Source organism: Heteronotia binoei, chromosome 4, assembly GCF_032191835.1.
Source record: "Heteronotia binoei isolate CCM8104 ecotype False Entrance Well chromosome 4, APGP_CSIRO_Hbin_v1, whole genome shotgun sequence".
Classification (NCBI taxonomy): Eukaryota; Metazoa; Chordata; class Lepidosauria; order Squamata; family Gekkonidae; genus Heteronotia; species Heteronotia binoei.
Genome location: NC_083226.1, coordinates 147194146 through 147208249, shown reverse-complemented (window position 1 = coordinate 147208249; position 14104 = coordinate 147194146). Strand labels below are relative to the sequence as shown.

Here is a 14104-nt window from a genome sequence, read left to right as displayed (position 1 = left end):
TGTTTAATATAACAAGGGTTCCTCTTTCTTTCCACTTTCAAGTTGCAAATCAAAGTTCAGCCAGAACCTTACTCCTGCTGAGTGCTTTCTTGTTGATTACACAAATAAATTTGGTCTGTTTTGGCAATACGCCTACAAAGATTGGAAAGAGGCTCAAAGGATAAAGTGGAGACCAACAAGCGTGAGCAGTTCCATACAAATGTTATGTAAACTTATGGCCATGAGTCAAATTTCCCTGTCTCCTGCTGCTCCAATGGAGTGGTTCCCTGGCATGTCTTTTCCCTGCCTGGCACTGTTGCCATTCTTTGCAGTCAACATGACCTTGAATGGAAAAAAAAATACACACACTGCCTGTCCTTGAGTGCATTTTCTCATTGATTATACCTAACCTTTTGCAAGAGTTATGTACAAAGTGTTCTGAATAACACAAATCCTGAAAAATAAGAGACAATGGCATTGATTAAATTCAGAGAACGCAGCTCAAGAGTTCCATTTGGATAAAAGGGTTAGATATTGTGTATTTGCAGATGGAGAAATTATCAGGGTTGAACTTGGCTTCAGATGTTTCTTTATTATGGAAAGACATTTCAAGGAAGGTTTTCAATACATCATATTCGGTTGGGATTGTAGTACTTCCTAACAGGTTCAAACTTAGCCAAGGGCAGATTTAGGATGGTAACAGATGAAGACCATTCCAGTGGTCAGTTAGAAGAAGAGGAGGTAGAAAGATTCTGGGTGCCGTGATCACTATAAGGGAACATGAGGCTAGGTGAGTCATGTTATGTGTTGGCTGCATATGCTGTAGTTTATCTACCTTATGTATCTTTCTGTTCTGACCTGGAGAGCCCAGCCCAGGGGCTGGCCCAGCCAGTATTTGGGTGGAAGACCTCTATGGAATACCAAGGTTGTGACATGGAAGCAAGCAATAGCAAACCACCTCTGAATGTCTCATGCCTTGAAAACCCTACAGGATTGCTATACCTGAGTTGTGTTGTGACAGAAAAGAATATCCTTCTCACTGAGACTCCAGGTGAATACAGTACAATTAGACAGCATAAGAGAACCAATGAACATTATAGTAATACTAGTAATACTAATAATAAGGGTTTTTTTGTAGCAGGAACTCCTTTGCATATTAAGCCACACCTCCCTGATGTAGCCAATCCTCCAAGAGTTTACAGGACTCTCAGTACAGAGTCTACTGAAAGTGCCAGGAGCACTGGCTACATTAGGGGTGAGTGGCCTAATATTCAAAGGAGTTCCTGCTACAAAAAAGCCCTGCTGATAAGTGTTTGTGGAAGAGAGAATCTTTGGAATTCTCTGTAGCACTCAGAAGCATGGAAAGGTTGGGACTGTAGAACTTCCTAACAGGTTCCTAAACATAATTGGCTCAGTACTTGGACAGAGAACAGCTAAGGGGTACAGAGAGCTGATCAAGACACTAAGATTTAGAGTAGGGACACCAACAGTGGGTTGGTAAATTCCTTGAGTGGAGCCTGAGAAGATTGGGGTTTGTGGAAGGAAGGGACCTCTATGGGCTATAATGCCATATATTTCACCCTCTTTTTTTTCAGGAGAACTGATCTCTGTAGTCTGAAAATCAGTTGTAATTCCAAGAGATCTCCATGACCCACCTGGAGCTTGGCCACCCAATTTTAGAGTGCATGTTTGTATGTGTGTGGGCAGTGTGGAAGTGTGGTGTTATGGTTAGACAAGGACTGAGGCACCCAGGTTCAAAACCCATGAAGCTCACTGGGAAACATTGGGATCTCACTCTCTCTCAGTCTAGTCTGTGAAAGACTATCAAGAGTTAATGCCTCACAGAGTCTGAGAACCTTTGAATGACAGGCTGTTCAAACAGAATTCTGTGGAGAGAGTCAGTTAAGAAATGACAGTTGGGAACTGACAGTTGAAGAAGAGACAGTTTTGCACTGACTGAGGGCTGAGAAGGAGACAAAGAGGATTGAGAGAATCACGGAAGATCCCCACTCAAGCCAAAAAGGGATGTAGCTTCTGGTGAAGAGCACTGGCATGGGGGATGCTTTAGCATTTGGAAAAAACTCTATGATAGCAGTAGAATTTTCCCCCCAAGTGCTAGAGTGCCCCCCTCCCCCGCAATGTACCCAGCACTACAACATCATTTCTGGGTGACATAATTGCCCTGGACAGAATATTATTTAGATTTAGCATGATTACCAACTTACCTCACTTTTTATTATTGGTTCATTTCATGCATCCTACCCCTGATTCCACCTGACATTTTCCCCTCCAAGATCAATAAAATTTCAAAAGTCTCTTGTGTGCCATTACAGAAATAGAATAGAAGCAGGTGATTTGTCTCTTCCATCAAGTCCCTGGGGCTGGGCCAGCTTCAAAATACATAATGTGACAGGATAGGACAGCTATAGACTAACTAATAAGAAAAAATAGATATAGGTGGCTGCTCAGCAAGAAAGAAAGAAAGAAAGAAAGAAAGAAAGAAAGAGAAAGAAAAAGAAAGAAAGAAAAAGAAAGAAAGAAAGAAAGAAAGAAAGAAGAAAGAAAGAAAGAAAGAAAGAAAGAAAGAAAGAAAGAAAGAAAGAAAGAAAGAAAGAAAGAAAGAAAGAAAGAAAGAAGAAAAAAAAGGGGGAGGGCAGGAGAGCAGGCAAGACAACCATACCTATCTTATGGAGTTATAGTGAAACTGAGAAAGAGCTCAGAAGAGTCATGAATGCCACCCTAAGATTCCTGGATAGAAAGATTACTGAGAATCCGTTTGCAGTAGCAGGGACTTCAGGGCAGTGGCTGGGGCAGCTAGCTGCATGGCAGAGTTGCTAGCCTCTAGGTGGTAGGCATTCAAACAATGGCTGTGGTGTGAAAGGTTAAAAAAAATACAGAGCTAGAAAGTTTGAAGAATCACCAAATACTATTTAACAAATATTATGATAAATTGTAATAATGTGTAACAACATAAAGTACACAATAGAAAGTTCATAAGCACATAAGATTGCAACAAATTCAACAAGGACAACAGAAGCTCAGTCCTGTTTCTCCATTTCCAACACTGTTCTTCAAGTCCAGAGCGGAATAATATAACTAAAATATTTTCATATCCTAATACAATAGTCAAACTTGACTGTAACATTCATAGGTTTTACATATCCTTAAGGCAACATTTCAGTTCTTCAGCAACATCTCAGAAATTTTCCTAGTAGCAGCACCTTACATTTACCCTTGGATAAAAATGGATGCTTTGGAAGGTTGGCTCTATGGCATTACAACTCATTGAAATCCCTCCCCTCTTCAAACCCCACCCTCCTTAGGCTCCACCCCCAAGTCTCCAGGTATTTCCCAGCCTGGAGCTGGCAATCCTACTGCTAGGTGGTGATGGTTCTTAGCATGAGGCCAGTTAGCTGCCCGGAATGTCCAGTTGCTAAGACTGCCCCTGTCGCTAATGTGTCTGAAATCAGTCTGCCTATCATTGTGGGGCTTTTTGCTGGGTGTGGGTGGTAAGTGATGAGAGCAAGGATCAGGACAGATTTTGACTGGTGTTTCTGATGAACATCAGGGAGTCCCTGATGAATATTTGCTGTTTGCCGGGAAATAGTTTGAATATTTTGGAACAATTGTAATAAAGGCGGAAATGCATTCTTAAAGCTTCTGAGAAAAGAATTTCTTGGCAACTTACAACCATTAGTGTCGATATTAAACATTCACTTCATTGCCTCCCAGAACAAGCCTGACCAAGAAGTTAATACAGTCAAGAACATGATCACTTACTGTATTGTGCTCAATAAAATTAAATGGAGACACAATTTCCAGGGAAAAGAATCCGTTTGAGAACTAGTTGCTTTATTCACTTACTAAAACAGCATTATTGGCCTATCCAGTGGAACAAAGCGTTAATATTTCTGGTGAGGGAGTTTCTGAGAATAAATTGTGTCCTGAATGTTTGCACTGTCTGATTACTTGTCAGTTTATGAAACTGGAACTTGGAAGAAATAAAGAAGAAATTCAACAGAAGGGAAGATCCTGAACTTAAATTAATGATGGGTCTTTTACTCTTGGTGAGACTCATAGAACACCACTTTTCTCATACCTTCCCAGAGATAAGAGGGTGGCAGAGTTGGGTTTATCATCACAGTTGCTTCTGCAGTAGACTTGGGATACATTCAGATATTGTTTGGAACTCACAGGAGCACATGCAAAGCTGCCTTATAAGCTGGACCATTAGTCTATCAAGGTCAATACTGCCTACTCTGATGGGCTACAGCTTTCCAGGGTCTCAGACGGAGGCTTTGCACATCACTGACTACCTGAGACATTTACCTGGGAATACTTTTAACTATTGGGGATTAGAGCCTAGAACCTTTATTTTTCCTAGTTTTAGCATTGCAGTTCTTTGGTAGTAGTGCATTGTTAGAGTGATTTATGTCGTTGAGACTCCCATAACACTTATAGAACTGGTCCACTATGCCCCTGGGGCCCATTCTTTGTCCCAAGGCTAATTTAAGACACTCACACCATCAAAGAAATATGAGTGTATTTTGCAGTGCAGGATTTTTCAAGCTTGTAGACAAATTCCAACTTGCCCCAGTGTGCTACTAAGTATGATTGTTCCAGGATATTTGTTTTGGTTTTCTCTCCCCACCCCCCTCAGGTGCTTGCTGCAAATGTTGTTTTTTCAAAAGGGCACTTGCACTGTCAAACTGTACATTGAAAGCAGTGTTCCCTCTAAGCTGAGTTAGCGTGAGCCAGTTCACAGATTTTTAGCTTCCAGCTCACACATTTTTGTCTTAGCTCAGGAAGGATGACCCCAGAGCACAAAAATTTATGCAGTAGCTCATGATTTTAATGCCAGTATCTCACAACTTTAATACCAGTAGCTCACAAAGTAGAATTTTTGCTCACAAGACTCTGCAGCTTAAAGGGAACACTGATTGGAAGCATCTTGGGTTTATGTGGGAATGTTCCAACCACACTGGTGGCACAGTATAAATGCATGTTTGTATATACTATGGACAGACCTTAAGAAGAAAAAGAATCAGTTGGTTCTATAAAACATAGCAATACATGACTATGGCTAGTATCTCTGTGTTTTCTCTGCTGCAGCAAGTAGCAGCTTCAGGCAAGGAGTGATTCAAATCAGGAAAATGGCACAGGGTGAAATTCTTTCCCAGCATTTACAGCACTCATCATTTAACTTGTCCCTTCCCATTACTTCCCTTAATTTTTTTTATTGTAGAAAATCTGATTACATATCTCCTACTGCCTTGTCTAGTTTCATTTTAGAAACTGTAGAGAGAGGGCAAAGGAACCCCCCTTCCTCTCTTCCCTTTTTCTCCACCTTGCTTTATTGCCTGCTTAGTTTAGTTTGTGATTAGAATGTGAGCCTGCATTCAGAGTTTGTCTCCTTTTAGCATTTATATGGTGCTTTGTTTTGAAACCAGGGTGGCATAGTGGCTAGAGAGTCTGACTAGGAACAGGGAGTGAGGTTGCCAACTTCCAGGTAATGGTTGGAGATCTCCCATTATTACTGATCTTCAGATGACAGATATCCCTTCACCTGGAGAAAATGGCCGATTTGAAAGCTGCACTCTATGGGATTATACCCCACTGAAGTTGCTCCCCTCCCCAAAACTCACCCTCCTCAGGCTCCACCAGTAAAATCCCTAGGTATTTCCCAACCCAGAGCTGGCAACCTTTTCTCAGGGATCCAGGTTCAGATTCCTGTTCTGCAATGGAAGCTTGCTGGGTGACCTTGGGCCAGTCACAGACTCTCAGCCCAACCTACAATGATCCTTCTCAAGGAAAATGGCACAGGGTGAAATGATCCTTCTCAAGAAGGGTTGTTGTGAGGATAAAATGGAGGAATGGATACTGAAATAAGCTGTTATGGGTCCCAGCTGGGGAGAATAGCAGGATATAAATAAACTAAATGAATAATAAAATTTAAACATAACAATAATATAACAAAATTACAATACTATATAATAATAAAATAACAAAATTTAAATATGACAATAATGAAGATGATGTTATTAAGGTTGTATGCTCTTGTAGCTAAAGAAATAACTTCAGAACTTTATCATTGAGGAGAGAATATATCAGAATACTTGTAGGTAATGCCCTGCAAGAGTTTTGGTATAACTGCTTGAAAGAAAAAGCATCTGGACAACTCTTTGAACTGTGTGGAAAAACCCTAAGCACAAATGCAGAATGCAAGACTGTATATTTGCATAGAGAGAGGATTATATATACATTTGCAAGAAATTATTTTATTTATTTGTTTACCACCAGCTAGGATTTGGAGAAGTTAATAGCATTCTTTGGTTTGCTGTTATTGATACCAGCTAGGTTTAATCACACAGAGGTCACTAAAACCCCAGCAGCTCTCAAAACACAAAAATGTGTACATCTTAATGATCCTTCTCAAGAAATGCTAAAGAGAATATTTATTCAGAGGGAGAATTCTGAAAAGAAATACATTACCTGACATGACAGATATTTGTCTTAGATCCAAATAGGCAGCTGTGTTGGTTTGAAGAAGTAGAACAAAATAGGAGTCGATCGCACCTTTAAGATCAACTTAGTTTTATTCAGAATGTAAGCTTCTGTGTGCATGCACACTTCTTCAGACGAGGAATTTTTTCTTGTTTGCTTTTTAAAGGATATTTGTCTTGTTTGCTTTTTAAATGAGACAAACAACAACAACAAACTGTTGCCCATACTTGTTTTATGAATTCAAACACACAAAGATCAATTTGCAGAAAATCAACAGTACAATTTTATGCAGGGCTTTTTTTGTAGCAGGAACTCATTTGCATATTAGGCTACCCCCACCCCCTGATGCCAATCCTCCAAGAGTAGGCCCTATAAGAAGAGCCCTGTAAGCTCTTGGAGGATTGACTACATGCCTAATAGGCAAAGGAGTTCCTGCTACCAAAAAAGTCCTAAATGCAGGGTTCCTCCAATTAAAATCATTTTATTTCAGTGGGCTTAGTCTGGAGGAACTCTAAACAGGACTTTGCCTATTGTTATTATTTAAGTCTGTTGTGATCCGCCCTGAGCCCACTCATGGGATAGGGTGGACTAGAAGTTAACAAAAATAAAATAAAATAAATTGCACTGTGAGTATGCTCAAGTCCTATGGAAGTCAATGGGCCACACAAACTGATGTAAGCCCTACACTGATTTAAACATATCATCTGCTGATTGGACAGGACTGGAAAAAAGTCCCTAAAACAAGTATAGTTTATAGTGGGACATCATCTTTAACGGGCACCTGGCCTGTGCACTGGCCAATGAATTGATATTTGCTCACCTGATTGTCTGACAGGGTACGCAAACACTGCATAAGTATGGACTCAGCCAGTTACATGGGATGTCCAGGACACGGAATGCCCCCATGAGATATCCAGGATAGCAAGTCTTTTTTGGCTACCACACATATATAAGTTCTTAATGAGATATGAGGATGCTGAATTATGATGCATACTGGATCTGGTTCTCGGCATTCCCGATAGGAAACAGGCACTCTTGCACAAGATAAAATAGTGAAGTTTTCACTTGGCTTTCTCCCTCTGTTTCCACTGCACATTTACTAGCACATTTCCAATAAGTTAAAAAATATAAATGCACCCAATGGATTACTATGACAAATGCCTTTTCTTTGGAAATTGCCTGTTTGCTAACCCTGTAATTACATTGGACACACTGTCTGGATTAGAAAGCAAACACTTAGAAATGCTTGTATTTTAAAAAATAAAATAATATGCCCATTTCCTGGAGCCACCCAGAACTCATGAGCTAATTGTCCTTATTTGATGTGCAGTGAAATTGGCTGAGTGCTTCTCCTCCTCCGAGGCTGGTTCTCTTCTGCTTTGGAATGGAAGGCAGGACTCTGCATGTTCGGAGAGGCTCTTGTGATAGAACAGGTAAGGAGTGCAGTAAGTGATTCTGAGGAAGCCCAGCTTTCTGGGATTTTGTAGTAAATGCTGGTGGGAGAACCAAGTTGCTAGTCCTCAAGGAATTTAAAGACAAGAACTTTGACTCCTTGCCACCTTGAGAAACTTGGCCAAGTGGTAACGGGGCTGGAAATGAAAGAGAGAGAGAGAAAAGAAGAGTCAGACCACATTGTGAAATAATGTGGTTTGTCAGTATTATTTTTGCAATTGCTCACTTAAGTTAGGCCCTACAGCAAGTATAGTGTAGTTGCTAAAACAGGACTGGTTCCAGGTTTTGGGAGATCCCCAGGCAGACAGCTCCCAGGGCCACCTTCCTATCTTCTGCCTAATACCAGGCCCTGTCCATACCCTCATTCCTCCTCCCACCCATCCTCAGATCTCCTACCTGCCTGGGAGTCTTTCCCTGCCTGCTTGTGAGACCTCCCACCACTCTCGCTCACCCATCTACATCACTCACAATCCTTTCCCTGGTGGCACTGGGAAGTATGTGCAGCTGGGCATATGGGTGGCAGAGCAGAATTCTCCTGGATTCTCCCCAGAAGTGATGTAACACTGTCACCTGATGGCACATTGCTGGACTTCTGCTGGTCGCCAGCTGCTGGATGGTAACCATCTTTGGAAAATTCAGGGGGTTGGGGAGTGTGCTTCTTTCATGGGATTGGGAAACTGGGGGAAGGCTTACATCTGACTCTGGCTACACCTCTGCTGCCTGACTAGGGGTTGGGGCCATGTGTCCTTGGAGTACCCAAGGCCAGGAGACCTGGAGGAAGGTCTGCCCCCACTATCAGATGGTGTTCCAGAAGGGCCAATAGAAGGGAGGTGGGAGAGTGGCTCAGGCCATGGAGGAGCAGAGGTCCTGGATCTCTGCTTAGGATTGGAAAAATCTCAAATGGAGTGGCAAATTCTTTAGGCTGAGGACATGGTCAGGGTGGCCCTTTTCTCCTTACCAGCCATCCAGAGAGAACAGACTGAAAGTAAAGGGAGAGTCCTGATGGGAGGTGGGAGATTAGGATGAACCTGAACACCCCTCCCTTCTCTGTCTGAGGCTTCTACAGACAGGGCCAGCTCGCCCACTAGGCAAACTAGGCGGTTGCCTAGGGTGCTGGCAGGGTTGGGGCACCAAATTCGGCCTCCCCCTAGGCAAACACCTAGTTTGCCCCCCACACCTCCTCCCTTCCCCACCCCAGATCTATTTCAATGTCAGGAAGGGCGATCAATGCTGCTCTGGGCTGTGTAAAGGTGCCCCCCCACCGATCAGCTGATTGGCAGATAAAACTGCGCTTCACGCTCACTCAGTGCTTGGCAGGCCAGCGGCAGCATGAACGAACCATGTCCCGAACAGGCGCTGCCACTGCTCCCTCCTTCCCACTTCCTTCCCATCCTGAAAGTGCTGAGGAGGGAGCAGAGGTGGCGCCCTTTTGGGACGTGGTTCATTCGTGCTGCCGCTGGTCTGCCTGGGTGCTGAGTGAGTCCACAGTGCAGTTTTCCCCACCGATCAGCTGATTGGCAAGGGAGGGGGAGAGTCACCTTTACACAGTCCAGAGCGGCTCTGATTGCCCTTCCTGACATTGAAATAGACCTGGGGTAGGGAAGGGAGGGAGGAGGACGTGCGGGGGGGGGGGGGGGGGTGCGGCGCCCTGAGGGAAGAGGCACAGGAGGCACTGTGAAGGGGGGCAGCAGTCCACCAGTCTGCCTAGGGTGCCATGCGCCCTTGTGCTGGTGCTGTCTGCAGGGTGGAGGGTGATGCCCCTGAAACCTGTGGTGGAGGCCAAGAAGAGGAGCCAACTGGGTTGGGTCCTGCACCATTACATCTGCAACTGTGGATCTTTGGGTGCCCCTCTCTCTCTTTGTACTGGACAACTATCTTACAGCCTGCCTGTTTCATCCTGCTTCAGAATTCCAGTTTACAGGAAAGAGAACAAACTAATTTGTCATTCCATCACAACAAACTGGTTTTTTGGAAACCAGGAAGTTTTCAGTATCCAAGCCACACATGTGGGACAGAGAGAGAAAGTGTATGCAAGCTAGAGAACTTCTGAGGTCATTCTCCTAACAAACTTTTTTTTTAAATTATGCCTATATTGAGCCTATAGAACTAAGCGGGACCACATGGGAAAATAAACTGCAAATCTGAAAATGAAAGTGCCTCACCATGTCAACAGCTAGATATACAAAATAAAGTTTTACTGGAATTCTTGTGTTTGGATTTTTACAAAAAAAATTTTTATACTCAAATACAAATTACACACTCAAATACAAAATGCCACCACCTACCAAGGTTCAGATTACAATTTCTACAGTCTTTCTATTGAGTACTCCATGTATATGCGTAATTAGACATATCCAGGTAAAGTCCTTACTTCAATTTTCCAAAATGTCCAAAAATGAATCCCAATGGATTACCATTCCATATTGCTCTGTTTCAGATGAACCTTTTTCCAGGGAATATTTTGATTTTGCTATAAATCCAAAAGGCAGTTGGCTGATGCAGTGTTCGCGATCAATGAGAGTTGAATGTCAGCATGACTACTGCATTCCGTGAAGTAAATGATATGAGATAAACATAGATTCCCAGGTGAGAAAACATATCAAATTGGATACTCCATACTGACTGAGAAGTGGCATCAGAAATGGAAGGAACACAGCATCAGCCAGCTTCCTTTTGGATTTATAGCTAGGAGCCATTTAAACCAAACAACTGAGCAGCAGTTCCCACTGCTCAGCCATTTGAAAACCCCTGCTTTCTATTCCCTGTAGTTTGTTATGGGGAGCAGAAAGCAGGGGTTTAAGGGAGTTCTCTCAGTTGTTTTTCTGCTTTTTGCTGTTTGTGAATTGCCACGGACCTCCACAAACTGCATCAAAATTCATTGATGTTCATGGCGGCTCTTCAGTTTGTGAACCACCTAAAATTGGTGATGGACTTTACTTCATCAGCTGGTTCATGCCTATCCCTACTCCTGCTTCCTCTTCTCTCCTCTCCTTGTGGACATACATTCTGGTTTCAGAAGTCATCAATCCAATTTTTATTATGTCCAAATGTGACCGCTTGAGAAACTGAAATTCCAAAGCAGGATAAAAACTGTGATTTTCAGAGGGAAAATATCAATGTGTCCAGACCTTTGCTTTCAAGTATTGCAACAAAGTCAGATGGAACATTTCCAAAAGGAACAAAGGAAATGTGCAGCCACATTCTCTACATGTGGTAAGGGAACCAACGCAATAGGCACAACCATTAACCTGATTTGTTTATGATACCTAAATAGAGCCTGTATTTTTCTGTCTTTATTTTGAATGGTAGCACTTTTAGTGTATTATATTTGTTATAAAATTAAACTATTAAACTCTTTTTTTTAAAGCAGGAAATTATTATAAACAGGTTTCTAACACCCTTGTTGAGGAAACCAATGCTGAACAAACCACTTCAGAGTCAATGACTCTCATGAACAGCCTATGAAAAAGGGTATATAATGAAGAACAGTATATTATAGCAAGCGAGATTTTTTTGGGTGTGTGTGTGTGGCTGAAAAGAATCGGGTCTGAAAGTAGTGGTAGCTGAGAAAAAGTGGTTGGGAAGCAGACGGATGGAAATAGCGATGGAAGATGGATGCAGCAGGGAATGGTTGAAGAGCTGGACCAGTAAATAAGGTTAACCCTGCCCTTGCCCTGGAGACTACAGACAGCACTGCTTGGTTTCAGGATGATTGGCTTCACTTTACACACGCTTTAATAAAATGAAAAATCACACAGAGAAAAGAAGTGTTCATTCTCTGAAATCTATTTTATGCTCTGGCAACAACACTTAATGAAAGGGAAACTGTATACCTGGGAGATCTAATGGCTTCAGAATCCCCCAGGGCTCATTAAAAAGTATAGCAGAATGGCATATGGCCTTTTTATTTAACTTTTATTTTATTTTCTCAAAGCACCATCTGCTATGCCCAGATAAGGGACTTGCCTCCATGGAAGAGTAGGTCTCTCAATGGCTAGTAGGTATGCTGGTTCTGTTAAACCCATATGGTCAGAGAAGTTTAGCTCTGAAACCAGCTGCTTGAAGTCGGGTATAACAGCTGTTCCTTTCATTAACCTGTTTGTGGGAATTCCTGGCTGGCCACTGTGGGGAAAATGAAGGACTAGAGGAATCTTTTGTTCAAAGATTTTCCAGTTCTTAACCAGCCCATTCCACAGAACTCAGAGGAACCCAGTAAGAATGAAGTGTGTTTCCCTATCTGCATACGCCCACCCATTCCTCTGTATACTGGCCTCTAATCTGACAATGGGGATGAGATAGTTGACAATGGGAGTGAGATGGAACAAACATTACATGCAATTGCTTCTGTTGTTTTCCTTATGGATTTATACTGGACAGATTTTGCATGCTTAAAATGTAGCCAGTATACTAACATACCCAATAGCCTTTTTAAATAATTATAATTATAATAATAATATTTAATTTTTATCCCGCCCTCCCTGCCGAAGCAGGCTCAGGGCGGCTCACATAGCATAACATAAAATACAACATTACAATAATAAAAGCACACTGGTTACACAACATAGGTTACACACAATTCACATATATATTATTACATTGTAGTATGTAATATGATCGAAAAGGCCCTTTCTCTTGTAACTTTCAGTTTGGCCTCCTTCGGCCCAGGGATTGTCAATAGATTTTGCGAACCAGATCTCAATAACCTCTGGGGAACATATGGGGAGAGATGGTCCCTAAGGTAGGCAGATCCTCGGCCATATAGGGCTTTAAAGGTAATAACCAGCACCTTGTAACGAATCCGGTACACAATTGACAGCCACTGCAGTTCCCGCAGCCTCAGCTGTATGTGTTTCCACTTAGGGAGTCCCAATAACAGTCTGGCTGCTGCATTCTGCACTAGCTGCAGTTTCCGGGTTTGGCACAGGGGCGGCCCCATGTAGAGGGCATTACAGTAGTCTAAGCTTGAGGTGACTGTTGCATGGATCACTGTTGCCAGGTCCTTGTGCTCCAGGAAGGGGGCCAACTGCCTCGCCCGCCTAAGATGAAAAAAGGCGGATTTAGCAGTGGCTGCTATCTTGGCCTCCATTGACAAGGAAGGCTCCCAAGCTCTTGACCTTGCGCACCATTTCCAATGGTGCACCATCAAAAGATGGTAGGGGGATTTCCCTTTCCAGGCCACCATGGCTCGGACAAAGGACCTCTGACTTCGCTGGGTTCAATTTCAACCTACTCAGCCTGAGCCATCCTGCCACGGCTTGCAATGCTAGGTCCAGATTTTCTCGGTTGCAGCCAGGCTGGCCATCCATCAGTAGATAGAGCTGGGTGTCATCAGCATATTGGTGACAGCCCAGCCCATACCACTGGGCAATCTGGGCAAGGAGGCGCATGTAGATGTTAAACAACATCGGGGAGAGCACCACCCCCTGTGGCACCCCACAATTAAGTGGATGCCTCTGGAACAGTTCTCTCCCAATTGCCACCTTTTGTCCCCAACCATCAAGGAAAGAGGAAAGCTTCATCTTGAGTACGCCACCATTGCCTCTCTAACCGTCTAAGTCCTCGTTTCAGCTGTCACAGCTCCGGGGTGTACCACGGGGCCAGCTTAACGCAAGGGTGCAGAAGGTGTTGAGGTGCAATCTCCCCTGAATCCCTGCGTCGGCGAGGCAGCAGGTCAGTAACTGATGGTCGACCGTATCACAGCCGATAGGTCTAACAATATCAGCACCTCCAAACCACCTCAATCCAGATGCCACTGGAGGTCATCCACCAGGGTGACCAGCACTGTCTCCGTCAGCCGTGATGTAGTCTTTTTCAGGAGAGGGCAGATCACAGCCTCTTTAAGAGGCATTGGAAAAAGTCCCTCTAAGAGGGATCTATGTCCCGTACAGGACACCTAAGCTCCCTCTGGCAAGCTTTAATTAGCCAGGAGGGGCACGGGTCCAGAACACAAGTTGTTGGGCGTACAGTAGAGAGGATTCTGTCAACTTCCTCCAAGCTGAGTGTGCCAAAGCGATCCAGAACTGGACCGGAAGATAGGTACAGGGCCTCGAGTTCACATACTGTATCCAATGTGGCGGGGAGGTCGTGGTGGAGCGACGCGATTTTATCTGCAAAAAATTTCACAAAGCCCTCATAGCCTATCTCTAATTCCCTAGCATTTGGTCTGCCT

The 14104-nt window shown here is 43.3% G+C and overlaps 1 protein-coding gene across 1 annotated transcript in view; it reads right to left on the bottom strand.

The window, feature by feature from the left end:
- Positions 1-7740: 7740 nt before the first annotated feature.
- The window catches only part of ANKRD55 (ankyrin repeat domain 55), a 47504-nt gene continuing 41140 nt past the window's right edge, over positions 7741-14104 (bottom strand). The window contains exon 11 of the mRNA XM_060235973.1: positions 7741-8072. Coding sequence (XP_060091956.1) covers positions 7789-8072 — 284 coding nt within the window. The 3' untranslated portion in view covers positions 7741-7788. The remainder of the gene's footprint in view (positions 8073-14104) is intronic.